This window comes from Camellia sinensis, chromosome 6 (assembly GCF_055761805.1).
Source record: "Camellia sinensis isolate YWXY chromosome 6, ASM5576180v1, whole genome shotgun sequence".
NCBI lineage: Eukaryota > Viridiplantae > Streptophyta > Magnoliopsida > Ericales > Theaceae > Camellia > Camellia sinensis.
The window spans coordinates 80,734,877-80,748,723 of record NC_138966.1 but is presented as its reverse complement, the minus strand read 5'-3'; the positions used below and the strand labels follow the sequence as shown (position 1 = coordinate 80,748,723).

Here is a 13,847-nt window from a genome sequence, read left to right as displayed (position 1 = left end):
CTTCTTCTTCTTCTCTGTTCGACTCATTCTTCTCTTCTTCTCTGTGCTTCGACTCCTTCCTCTGTTCGACTTCTTTTTATTTTTCTTCTTCTTCCATTGTTCGACTCATCCTTTTTTTCTCCTCTGTTCGACTCCTTCTCTTCCCGTTCTCTTCTGCTGCTGTTTTTTTTTCCTTCTTCTTCCATTTTTCTGTCTTTCATTCGCCTTTTGTTTTTCCTCCTTTTCCCCTTCTTCTTCCATTTTTCCATTTTTTTCTGTTGTCTTCTGCTCCTGTTTCTTTCTTCTTTTTTTTTTGGTTCTATTCTGCTTTTTTATTCTGTTGTATTTTTCATTTGGTTGCTTCCATTTTTTTCATTTGGTTGCTTCCATTTTCACTATAAAGATTGGATTAAACATATACTTTTTTATTTTATTTTATTTTTTTAATGTGTTATGATGTGCAATAAGAAAACCAAATTTGTTAAGGTGTTATGTAGTCTGTAACTTGACTTTTTTCTGTCTAATATTTCACAACTATCAAATTGTAAATTGTAATCAATTGATTCAATTTAGTGATATTCAATATATGATTTGTAGGTTTGTGAATTGAGTTAACAATGTTTGCCTCTGGTTCTGGAAGAGGGAGGAAGAGGAAAAATGTTGCGGGTAACCGAACGGATCCTGGTTGGGAACATGGAATTGAAATAGATGCTGCAACCAAAAAGGTACAATGCAAGTATTGTAACGTGACTCGATCGGGAGGTATATTTAGATTAAAACATCATTTAGCTTGTACTCATCAAAATGTTGAGCCATGTCCTCAAGTCCCAGAAGATGTTAGAGAAAAGTTCATGAGTTTTTTAAGAACTCAAACATTAGAGTCTCAAAATAAAAAGAGAAAGATGTTTGACGTTGGTGATGATTCTGAAGAGGAGATGGAACTATTATCATGCCATCATAAAAACAAACAACAACGGGTGGGTGCCATGGATAAATTTGTGATGAAAAAATCTGGACGTCAAAATCAAAAAACTCTCAATCAAATGTTTAAGAAAGAAGAGAGAGATGATGTTTGTCAAACTATAGCTCGTTTTTTTTATACTAGTGCAATTCCTTTTAATTGTGTCAACAACCCTATATTTCCACTCATGGTTAAGAAGATTGGGGATTATGGAAAAGGACTCGTGCCACCATCTTACCATGAAATTAGGGTGATATTTTTAAAAAAAGAAGTGCATGAGACACTACAATTGGTTGATGAGTTTAAGGAACAATGGAAGAAGACCGGATGTACAATTATGTCGGATGGATGGTCAGATAGAAAGAGAAGATCCATATGTAATTTTCTTGTGAATAGCCCTAATGGAACTATTTTTTTTGTCATCACTAGATACATCCGACATTTCAAAAACGGGTGAAAAGGTTTTTGAGATGTTAGATGAGGTTGTTGAGAAGGTTGGAGAAGAAAATGTTGTGCAAGTTGTAACTGACAATGCTTCTAATTATAAATTGGCGGGACGAACATTAATGGATAGGAGAAAGGGCTTGTTTTGGACTCCTTGTGTTGCCCATTGCATAGATTTGATGTTAGAAGATTTTGAGAAGGAAATACAAGTTCATCGTGTTACAATTGGTAAAGGAAAAAAGATTGTGGTATGCATTTATTCAAGAACCGATCTTATTCATTGGATGAAGGAGTTTACAAAAGACATTGAACTTATAAGGCCTGCGGTTACTCGGTTTGCTACCTCTTACTTGACATTGAGACGTCTTCATGAGCAAAAAGGTGCATTGTTCTCTCTATTTACATCAAAGAAGTGAAGGAATAGTAGATTTGCGAAGTCTGAAAAAGGGAAAAAAAATTGAAAATATTGTTTTGGACAATCGACATTTTTGGAAGGGTGTTTCTACCTGTTTGAAGGCTGCAGTACCTCTCATTAAGGTACTTAGGTTGGTTGATTCGGATGAGCATTCGACAATGGGATTCATTTATGAAGCAATGGATTGTGCGAAAGAGGAAATTCAAAAGAACTTCAATAATGTCCCAGCATGGTAAACTTTTTATTTAGTGTTGGCTATTTACTCTTTAATACTATTTCCCTAAACTTTTTATTTATTCATTAATAATATTTATTAAATTGTGTCAGCTATGATCCTATATGGGCCATCATTGATAGAAGATGGGAAACCCAACTCCATCACCCATTGCATGCTGCGGCATACTTCTTGAACCCTCAGTTTCATTATAGTCCCAATTTTCAAGCTAATGCAGAGATTAAAATTGGGTTGTACAAATGTCTTGAAAAAATGGTCCCTGACACTAATGAGAGGGTGAAGATAGATTTGCAAATTGATGCATTCAAGAATGCAAGAGGACTCTTTGGTATACAAAATGCAATCTTGACTAGAAAAAAGAAATCTCCAGGTTATTTATTTTTACTCTAAGTTGATTTGTAAGTTGTATCAATCTTATGTTATGATTATTTGTTTTGAAGAACTTTAAATTTTGAACTACTTAATTAAAATTTCGATGTAGGGGATTGGTGGGACTCTTTTGGTGATGAATGTCCTGAGTTGAAGAGGTTTGCAATTAGGGTATTAAGTCTAACATGTAGTTCATCGGGGTGTGAGCACAATTGGAGTGCTTTTGAGATGGTACACTCAAAGCGGAGGAATCGTTTACACCAAAAGAGAATGAATGACTTGGTCTTTGTCATGTACAATTTGAAACTGAGACAAAGGCACAAGAATAGACCAGCAATCATGAATCCATTATGTTTGGATGATGCTCCATCAAACGATGAGTGGATAACAGAGAGAGAGAAGCCAACTCTTCCAAGAGAAGGAAATTGGTTGAATGTGCTTGATAGGAATGCTCGACATGGATGTCATTCAGAAGATGAGGAGGTAGATGCTCTTGCAAGGGATTTGGAACAAGCATGTAAGTATAGGTACATGATACATCTTTTAGTTTTAATTAGAAGTTGCAATTTGGATTTAATTTGGATTTTTTTTTTACTCTAACTTAGGCCGTGACCATATTGGAGAAAATGTCGATGAAATTCATGAAGTAAGTGATGATGATGATATGGATGACAACATGAATGCTCCAAGGGATTTTGATCATGACTTTGATGATGCTACTATTGGTGATGATGACATTGAGGAGTTGGGTGACACTGTAGGTGATGATGAAGATGAGGGAGGCAATGAGATCAACAATGTTGTTGATTGTGGCAATGATGATTTCGGCGATGAAGATGATGACTTATTTTAGTTTCTTATTTATTTATTCTTCTCTTATTTTAGTTTGTTTTCTTAAGGATATCAATGTTGTGCAAGTGTTAACTTGAAGACTTGAAGTTGAATTGCTATTTTCTTTCAGTATGTTCTTTTGTTAAGATTTGAGGAAAATGTTTGAATGACAACTTGAATTGCCACCTTCTTTTATTATGTTTTCTTTGTTTAAAAAAATGTGCAAAATGTATATTTGAATTGATTATTGTTAGTGAGCAAGGCACACAAGTGAGAATGCGAGGATTTGAACCTCGATTTACTCATAAGTATGAGAGCTCTACCATTTGAGCTACATTCTCAAATTTTTTTGGGTCATTTTATATGTATTTTGATAGTATTAGTTAGACATCTAAGAATTATTGCATTTTTTCATCGTTTTGGTAGGATTTTACGATCCCCGATCCGATTCTACAGACCCCCAAAACGATCCTACGTAGGATCTCGATCTTAACAATTTTGATATGATTATCTAGACTGGCCAAAATGATCCTATCTCAATACAAGGTTAGATGTTCAAATCTTTTCATTTGCGTGTAAATTTTAGTCCCCGTGTATTATATATAAATAAATAAACCTTACATAAAAGGAAAATTTTCAAATTAGGGTAAAAGTTTAAAAATAATTATAAATTAATGATAACCTTTATTAATATTAATTATTAAAATTATAAACTTTTCCAGGTATGAGTAATAATTTTCTCAACTTCCCATTGATGGATAATTTTTCCTATTCTAAGGCCTCTTTTGAGATCTGCTAAAAAAATCAACTTATTGACTTATTTGAGTCTCATTATGTGTGTTTGGTTTGAGTTTTTTGGATTAAATTTTTTAAAAACTGAGTTTTTTGATTTTCGTGTTTTTTTTGTTTTTAGTGAATATTTTTAAAATTTTAAACATTTTTTTTACTTTTTTATACGCACCTTATTTAGATGTATCTAAAAAGTAAAAAATTTGTGAAAAATATTTTTAAAAATTAATAAATACATAAAAATACAAAAAATGTACTGAATTCTCGTATTTTTTTTTGTATTTTTGATATTTAGTGAATTTTTAAAAGGTTTCTTTCACAATTTTTTTACTTTTTAAGTATATTTATGTTAGATACGTCTAAAAAGTAAAAAAAAAAAATTGGTTAAAATATTAAAAAATTCAGTAAAAATAAAAAAATATGAAAAATAAGAAAGTAAAATTTTCTGAAAAGAGTTTTTGAAAAACTCTAACCAAGCATGCTGATTATTTTTTTATTTTTTTGCACGTCTTTTCGTAATAAATAAAAAGACCAACTTATAAGACATACCCAAAACAACTCTTAAAATGTCTGAAATGGTCTTATCAATTGATTGAATTGTCATGGAACATAATTTTCAAATCTGAACTTAGCTTGACCCAAGAACTACGACATCAGTTTGCATCAATCATTTCAAAATATGATTTAATTTGCTAGAATCATCAATTCTACGAACTTTTTTTTTGAACGAAGAAGACATCAGAAAGTAACAAAGCTAACAATTGGGAAGGGGGATTCCTAACCCAATCTGGAGGGAGTGAGCCTTTGAGGTTGCTTGAGGCTCTAAGCAATGGGCCACATGATTTCACTTCGACGGCCCAAGAAAAAGAAAAGGGAATGGAAGAACGCGGATGATGACTGCTAAAGAAGTTTTCTTGCCATCACAATTGATTTTGAACTGGCCTTGAGAAGGCTTGGACCATGAAGATACTTCCTGAGTAGTTAGGGGAGTAGAAATTGTCCTATTGGTAGCATCTTCATTAGCATCACAAATATCAGCCCAAAGGAGCATGGCTTTGTTGATTGTATCAGCTGGATCGACCAAAACATGATTAAAAACCCAATCATTTCTGGCTTTCCATAAGCACCCAGCCAGCCAGGAAAGTTGTTTAGACTTCCACCCAGCCAGACGGCTGCGCACACGGTCAAGGATATAACCATAGGTTGCTTTTGAAACTTGACCATGAAATAGAGGAGAAAGCATCCTATCCCTAAATATTCATGTCCCATGTCCCAAATCATTTACAATCATTACATCATATGAGAATTTCAAGATTTGAGAATTTTAAGACAACCAATAATTATGAGTGATTTGAAACAGGTAGACAGGGATATTTAAGGACAGGGATCCTTGGGTGAGATAGAGAAACTCTCAAATATTTGCCTAACTCATTCGTATGTGGAATATTAGGCTTGACTCAAAGCACGAGCTCTCCCTGAGGAAGTGGCAAAGAGTTTTGATTTATGGAAATTAATTCGCCACCTGGATGCTTGGCAAAATTTGTTCATGACTGATTGCATAATCTGAAGTTGATGATCGGTAGCCTCCCCAAAAAGAAGCATATCATCCGCAAAGAAAAGATGAGAGAAAGTTGGACCATCCCTTGCAATTTTTAACGGCTTCCACTGGACCTGATTAACAGCATTTTCAATATTCCTTCCTAGCTTCTCAATACACAACAGGAACATATAGGAGGATAAATGGTCCCCAATGAAGCACGGGTATGTACGAGTACTGGTACGATATGGGTACGTCGACATGGTAAAATTAAAAAAAAATAGGATACGGGTACGGCTTGGTACACTTGTAAAAAAATATTTATTTTTAATTTAGTGTAATGCAAAAATTAATTAAATGGTTTAATTTGTTAAGGTCCAACCTATAATTAACATTTAATTCCAAAAGTAAAAGTATAAATCAAAATTAAATGTCAATATATTAAATAACTTACAAATTATAGTTTAATTTTAAAATCATGCTAAGCATAAAACAAAAAATAAAAAGGAAGTCTAGTGAAATGAGTTTTATCTCTGTGGTAGAAAAAAATATTTTTTCAAATGAGGTACGGTACGGCTTGAATATATACTAAGTACGTCTGGGTATGCCAAAAATTAAGAAGAAAAAACTTGAGTACGTGTTTCGTGTACCCGGTACATATATACAAGTACCGTACGAGGTACAGTACGCCGGTAAGTATCCGTTACGGGTATGACAAGTTTTCCAAATTACCCATGCTTCATAGATGGTCCCCTTGTCTCAATCCACGGCTAGGTTGAAAAGAGGGGTTGCTTCACCATTCCAAAGAATAGATAACTGGGTGTTAGAGACACCATCCATGACGAGAGAAATCAAATTGGAGGGGAGGTTAATTTCATCTAGAACTGTTCTAAGGAAATCTCATTCAATCTGATCATAAGCTTTTTCAATATCAATCTTGATAGTTACCCACCCTTTTCAATTTTTACTCTTTCACATCGAGTGAATCAGCTCTTGTACAATCACAATGTTGTCAGCGGGCTGCCGACCAGGGATAAAACTACCTTGAAAAGGTGAGATGAGCTTCGGTAAGAAAGGGCGAAGTTGCGAAACAAGAATTTTTTAGATAATCCGTAGAATGACATTACAAAGTGAAATAGGGCGCAATTGGCTCATATTTTCAGGATGATCAACCTTAAGGCCTCGTTTGGCAAGAGGCTATTTTAGCCAATTAGCTAAATTTTGTAGCTCAAATGGTTAAAACGACGTCGTTTTGAGTACAGAACAACATAAAAATGGCCAAAACGACGTCGTTTTGGCTATTTGAGCCACTTTTGAGCCACAAAATTTGAGATACGAGACATTTTCTTTTTTTTACCTACGTTTTTAGCCAAATAACCAAAAAGTTACTAAATTAACCTCTTCCCAAACGAGGCCTTAAGTAGTCAAAGTTTTGTTAAGGTCTTTAGGAACATGCCCATCTTCGAAGGCAAGCTACATTCAAGTGCTCAATTTACAGAGCTGTAAAATTAGCTCCAAACCTGATATTGCCAACCTGTAATCAATTCTTTGCACTTCACAGTTATATCCCTTGACCAATCTAACTACATTTCAACATCCTCTAATCTGTTATTTATTTATTTTTATTTTTTTGGGGGACAATTTATGGAAAAAAGAAAAAAAATAAAAATAAATAATAAATATTAAAAAAAGCTCTATATTTCATCACTTTTTTCTTTATATTTTTATTTTTCCAAATTCAAAATCTAAACATAGTTTCAAATGATTGTGTTTCAATCCACAATTGAAGGGTGATTCCATCACACTAAAAAAAAATGCCAATGCACTTTGATAATTTGTTCAATGAATAATATATAATATAGATGGTCACCTGCATCAGATGTTGCCTGGTTTGGGACCAGTGGCTATGGGTGCATGTGTTAATCATCAGTGAATTGTACCTGAAATAATTAATCAATACCCAATTGGCTTAAGTTATGCCCTAGTATATCCCCTCCCCCTAATCCCCACAATATGTGGTCCTGCCTAAACCTAACAAAGCAATGATGAGTTTTATTTTATTAATGGCTGGCTTGGAAATTTATTAGATATTCTGAGAGAGTGGTATTGTTTAATTAATAAAAAGTTACAACAAATTAAGTGGGTCATTGATCTAGAATACTGCATAAGAACCATATTTATTTCAAAACTATTAATTAGTTACACACGCTAGCTTAGTGGAAGTGATGTTCAATTTTGACTCTTACAATCACTTGATGTAAATTCCACTCGTGAGGCCGCAAAATCATTAGAGACCACAAATGACAGTGGATTGACGGGTTCTACAGGAACATTGGAGCTACCACAGCCATTAAGGCGGAATTATGGGCCTTGGAGACATGGACTAAATTTGGCAAACAATCTTCACCTTAGAAACATAGTGGTGGGAGTGGACCAAAAATGGTTATGGACCATGTGTTAGCTAAAGATATCTTTGTTGATAGAAGCTAAAGGTATCTCACATCACACATTTAGTAACATCATTTTGTACTATAGGTCCTTGCTGACTAAGCTAGGCACATCCACACTTACCGGGAGGCCAACAAGCCTTTTACTATTTTTAGTATGAAATTATGATGGAGTTATAGTATTAAGAGAAGTTAGAAGACGAAATAAACAATCAAAAATGGAAAGAATTTACACACTTTATTATGTTGACTTGAAAGTCAATTTATAAACTACATTTTACATATACAAACAAAAAAGTCATCAAGTCTAACCGTAGGTTTTTTTGATTTTCCAAAGGCTAGAAAAAAAAGTCCTGACATAATAAATATAGATGGATACAAAAAGTCTAAATAACAGTAATTATAATGACTTTTTAGTTCATATTTTCTGACAATCTTCTACAATTTCTACAATTATATACACTTTTACTAGCCAATTTCGAGAACAACATGGACTTGGGAAGTTAGTATTAATATGGCATCTTCTTGTATTGTTAATCAACTGGCATTCGATGTCAGAGGAAATTCATATATTAGACTTAATTTACTTGTTTTGTCCCTCCTACAAAAATAGAAATAAATAAATAAAAAGAAACTCCAATGCCACTTCTCTTCTCTTTGCATAAAAAAAAAAATGACATTCTGGTTTTGCCTTACTAAGTTGACAGTCCATGCTTGATGCAAAACATTCTTTTTGACCACGAAGATTTATACTTTTGAAGAGGCTTCTCTTCCCTTCTTTATATGAAGTTTGCTCTCCCACTTTTTTCCAATTTTCCAAAGGTCTAATTCATCCTCTATAGAAGAAGCAACAATCATGAGTTTCTAAATTATATCAAAGCTGTTGGCGTTTGAAAATTACGTCGATTTTGTTAATGAATGTTCTTGAGACATCTATTTATAAGCTTTTAAGGGTTGCATTTCTTTTCTTTGTTCAATAAATATATATATATATATATATATGTTAAGGTTTATAGTAATAGATAATTATAATATCACTTATGACTGCATAGTCAAAATCAAAATAAACTAAATCTCTGTATCAAATAAACTAAATCCAAGCACGCGCAGAGGGAGAAGTAATGATTAATCTTTTGCTTTTAAAGTAAAAAGCACAGAGGCAGCAGTTAAAAGGAAAGTGAAAGTGAAACTATGATAGTATAAGCTTTTTTTTTTTTTTTTTTTTAATTCTCCCCCCCCCCCAAAAAAAAAAATGACAACTCTCTTTGTAATATATATATATAATCATTTAGGTTCCGTTTGTTTAGAAAGAAATAGATGATAGAAAATAAAAATAGCAGAAAGTGAAGTAAAAGAAAGGAAAAAGAAATGAAAATGTATATTTTTGCATGCATTTGAATAGATGAAAATTTTTGTAAGAAAATGATGGGAAAAAATAATAATCACTACATAATAGGGAGTTGTAAGGGAGAAACATGAGCAAAAAGGGGGGAAAAAAAAAATCTTGTCAAGATTTGTAAGAAAAAAATAAATTTTCCTATATATTTTGCAAGAAATTGTTAGCTTAACTAATATGCTAGTTTGAATTGTGTAGGAAACTTTAGTTTCAATTACTTTCTAAGACTTTCTATCTAAACAAACACATAATTTTTTTTTTTTCTTTTTCTTTTACTTCCGTGTGTTATGTATCTAACCAAACTGAGCCTTAGAATCCATTTTGAGTGTTTCCACATCAACAAGTTTATGCACCATTACAATGTGAAAAATGATAGTATCACATCTTCAGATCTACAAATGAATATGAGACAAAGCCCTTATCATTCTTCTACAATTTGAGCAGATTCAACCCGACCTAAATGACACAATCCAATAATTTTTAGGACTTGGCATTGTTTACTATGTTTAGGCTCAGGCTTGAATAAAGTCATAGTGGCCAACAACTGGGCCAACTTTGATAAAGCCCTTTGGTTTAAGTCAAGACTTGGAGATAGATATTGACAACCCGATCTAGCAAAAAATAAACAAATAAATAAATTAAATCATAATATTAGTTTATATTATTATGTCATGTCATATTTCGGTCATAAATTTTATTTTGAAATTTTTTGATCCACTCTCCTAATTTTTAATCTTTTCAGACTATCATGACAACTACAAAATTAAAAGATCATATTACTCCCCAACTATAATAACAAATTCCCCCTATCTAATCACCTCACACCATTGCCTATTGTCGCCAACCCTCTCCTCCCTTTGATGTAAACAAATTTTCTAGCGCCGGTGATTCTCCGGCTGCGATTTAAACAAAGATACCTAATTATGTGTCCATTTTTTAATTAAAAAAATATGAACATATAAGTAGATCTATTTGTGCACATTTTAATTATTTTAAAATTAAAAAATATGCATAAATAGATAGGTCTATCTATGCACATTTTAATTATAAAAAAACATAGACAAATAGTATGTCTATCATGCACATTTAAAGTATTTTCAAATTAAAAATGAAGACAAGACTATCTATTCTTTGTTGTCCATTTGTGCATTATCTGTGTAATTTGTTGTCTATCTGTGCATTATTTGCTATCTATCTGTGCTGTCTATGCATTAGATGTCCTATCTGTGCACTTTTAAAACTTTTTAAAATTAAAAAAACTGATACACATATATTTGTTTATTTTTAAATAAAAAAAATGAGTGTGTGGAGGTGGAAAGAGAACACTCCTTCGGTCCAAACAAGCCTTTGATCTTCCAGCTGTCGCCCAAAATAGAAATAACATTTCGGACGACGGTGCCGGAACCAGCACTCCAACGAACAAGTTAGTTCTGGTATAAGGGTTGGTCTTTTTAAGTTTCTTTGGATTTAAGTTTGTTTAGCACCTACCTCTTTATACAACTTCTCTCCTTTTATAGAGTCCCCCTCCTTGACTCTTGTTCCATGCAGCTTATCATTCCATCATTACTCTGTCTAGGCCCATCCCTCACCATACTTCATTGAAAAGAGCATTCTGGTCCCAGCTAATGGGTCAATGCCGACTTCCTCGATGTACTCGGCTCTGTTTAGTAGAGAACTATTCGGCGCTTCTTCATATTCGGCAATGGCTTGGTCCAGTGAACCCTGACCTTACTCGGCCCATATTTAGACGGGCTTGGAGATTGCCGTTTGGATTTGTAATTTTTGTTTGGCCCCCACAATGAGATTAATATTTATGGTTCTAAAACTTCAATTGGCCATAACAGTGTTTGGTAGTTTGTTTTGAAAGTAATACTTTTTTATTCCATGTATTTTTCGAAATATATCTATCCAAAACAACTGTAAGTGATTTTGTGTGCATTTTTTGAAAACAAAAAATAAAAAAATATTTTAGTTTTCAATTGATACTTTTTCACTTAAATCGTGAAACATAATATCGAAAAATCATGTCATTCGGTCCAGGAAAAATTTCAGTTTATGGTATTCAATCATTGTTTCCATGACACCAACCTTGCCATGGGTTTCCTTTGCGTTGACATGTTTTAAATTAGTTAGAAAATAGATTTATTTGTTACCATACCGTATCTATTTGTTGCGTTGCCAAAGGTTCATTTGTTGATATATATATTTAAAATTTCATATTCAATATAAAATCTCTTTTTGAAAGATTTCGAAAAAGACAAATTCAGATATATTAATTTTATTAAAAAATATATTTATATAATTAAAATCATAGCATGTTATTTTTTTTTTTTTAGTACAAAATAATACGGACAAAAAATGTCAAGGATTATCCTTATCACCACATTTTGGGACTTAACAGCAAAAAAGTGCTATACACGTGTCCTTATGACCAACAAATATCAAAATTTGGAAAACATCCTATAATGAATTATTCAAGCATATATTTATTTGATCTCACAGAAACAATATATATTTCTCAGTAGAGTTAATTCGAATGAATAATTTCTGATTGGATACTTGCAGTTTTGGGCTCTATTATTTTGTTGTGTGCTTTGGGCTTGGGCTACGATTTTTCTGAATTTTATAATTGAATCTGGGTCAAAGAAGCTAGGGCTCTTGGTTGATGAGTTGTAAGCTTAGGCTCCATCCACTATAAACAAGCACTAACATTGGTTACCCTCTATGTGGACTCGACTTGTCTAGAAGAAAAAGAAGATACAAACATGGACTAAATTGGGCTATGGTAAAATTTCAATGATCAAACATTCCACATCGCACCTGGTGTTAATTGGGCCTCTTTTCATCTGCCGCCATTAAAATGAACTAATCACACATTATATATTATATTTTATGCAGATGTTGCATTACTGAATCTCAAATGTGAATTCTTAAAAAACTTAAATACAACAGTGATATCACATTATTGCTATCAACATCTAATAATTTCTTGTCATTTACATTCCCTTGTATATATGGCAAAGTGGTTATATCTAGAAAGGGAGGTTCAACCTCTACATATAAATTTATTGTGAATTAATGATACTGTATCATCAATATTATCGTGATACTAAATTTTTACTCTACTTGATGCCCTTGAGAGTTTACCGAACTTTACCTACCAAAACCACGTAACATGTCCAACTTAACTTGAAGAGTACAGATATTTCATCATTTCTTGAACTTGTACATAAATTCACATAACAAATAATTATAGACACCCTATTTTTCTCTGGCCTTAAGACTTCGGGGCTCTATGAAAAGCTCCCGATGATGAAAGTAAAGATCAGCTCAAGTATAAGTTGTGGATAAAGAAAGCCAAACATTTCAACACACGTTTTGGCCAAAGAGTTTTCCAGACCTTCAAACCTATTTTCAAAATGATTTTCTTAAGGCAAGAGAAACATTCTCAAGCATTTCAGCCATTTCAAACTTTGTGTATTTCAAAAATAGTAGATCTCTTTTCAAAAGAAACAAGCATAGGACGCTAAAATGAGTGAGAAGGGGGGAAAACCTTCTAAGAAGAGCATCATTGGACGCATTAGTGGTTGGACGAATAATATTTTGCGTGGCCAGACTATTTTTGAAATGACCGACGATCAATTTCTGTCCAAGTGAGCACATCTTGACCGTAAAAATATTGGCCGGCCAAGCCCTTTTGGCAGCCGACAGGAAGCTTCTAGAAGGTGGTCCCCCAAGACAATAGCTTGGGAGGACCTGGAGCAAGGCTTCATTTGCTATTTGTGTATTTGTTTTGTACAAGCCAAATGCTTTTATATGTATTTGGATTTAAATTTATTTTGTTATAACCAAGTATTAGCTTGAAAAGTTGTAAGCGTTTAGGGCATTCTCTTAATTGCTTATCTTTCATTTGCTTCTTTACCATGTAACACATGTTATAGATTCAAAGTTAGACTTATGAATGTATACCCGCATGTGTTGCTCTTTTGTACAAGAACTTGGAATTAATGGAAGTTAATTATTTCATCTTGTGTTGTCATTTAAGTAACATTGTGGATAGGTCATTGTATTTATTTTGGGGCGTTACATTTGGTTTATGTGTAAGTTTTTTTTCATTGAACTGCAAGAGGTTATTTTGAAACAATTAGCTAATGAAAAAGATGTACAAAGTATCATGAATATAATATAGTAATAAAAGTTAGAATTTATCTCACACATTGTTTTCTTGGGATGCTTTGATCTCTAATGAGGTCTTTTATATAGCTCATTACATAAAACCCACATTCCACGTTTGTGGGTTGTTGTGAGAACTACATGAAAGCATTTTCATTATGATTAGAAACTACATATAAAGTGTTATGCTTGAGTTGAACAACCATTAGCATAAATATAAGTATGATAAAATTAGAGAAAATGATATTGATTACCTGAACTACTTTCAAAA

The 13,847-nt window shown here is 32.9% G+C and overlaps 1 protein-coding gene across 1 annotated transcript; it reads left to right on the top strand.

Moving 5' to 3' along the window:
- The first annotated feature begins 565 nt into the window (after positions 1–565).
- LOC114266629 (uncharacterized) lies at positions 566–3,514 on the top strand. The gene is made up of 4 exons (XM_028207556.2): positions 566–704; positions 2,127–2,404; positions 2,516–2,920; positions 3,009–3,514. Exons 1-4 carry the CDS (start codon positions 688–690, stop codon positions 3,254–3,256), a joined length of 948 nt encoding a protein of 315 aa, XP_028063357.2. The 5' UTR covers positions 566–687; the 3' UTR covers positions 3,257–3,514.
- Positions 3,515–13,847: the final 10,333 nt, after the last annotated feature.

What these genes read in the sequence shown, in the direction of transcription:
- LOC114266629 (XM_028207556.2), top strand. An exon ending in TAGAAAAAAGAAATCTCCAG is followed by an intron (nt 2,405 to 2,515) that starts GTTATTTATTTT and finishes ATTTCGATGTAG; the next exon opens with GGGATTGGTGGGACTCTTTT. An exon ending in AAGGGATTTGGAACAAGCAT is followed by an intron (nt 2,921 to 3,008) that starts GTAAGTATAGGT and finishes ACTCTAACTTAG; the next exon opens with GCCGTGACCATATTGGAGAA.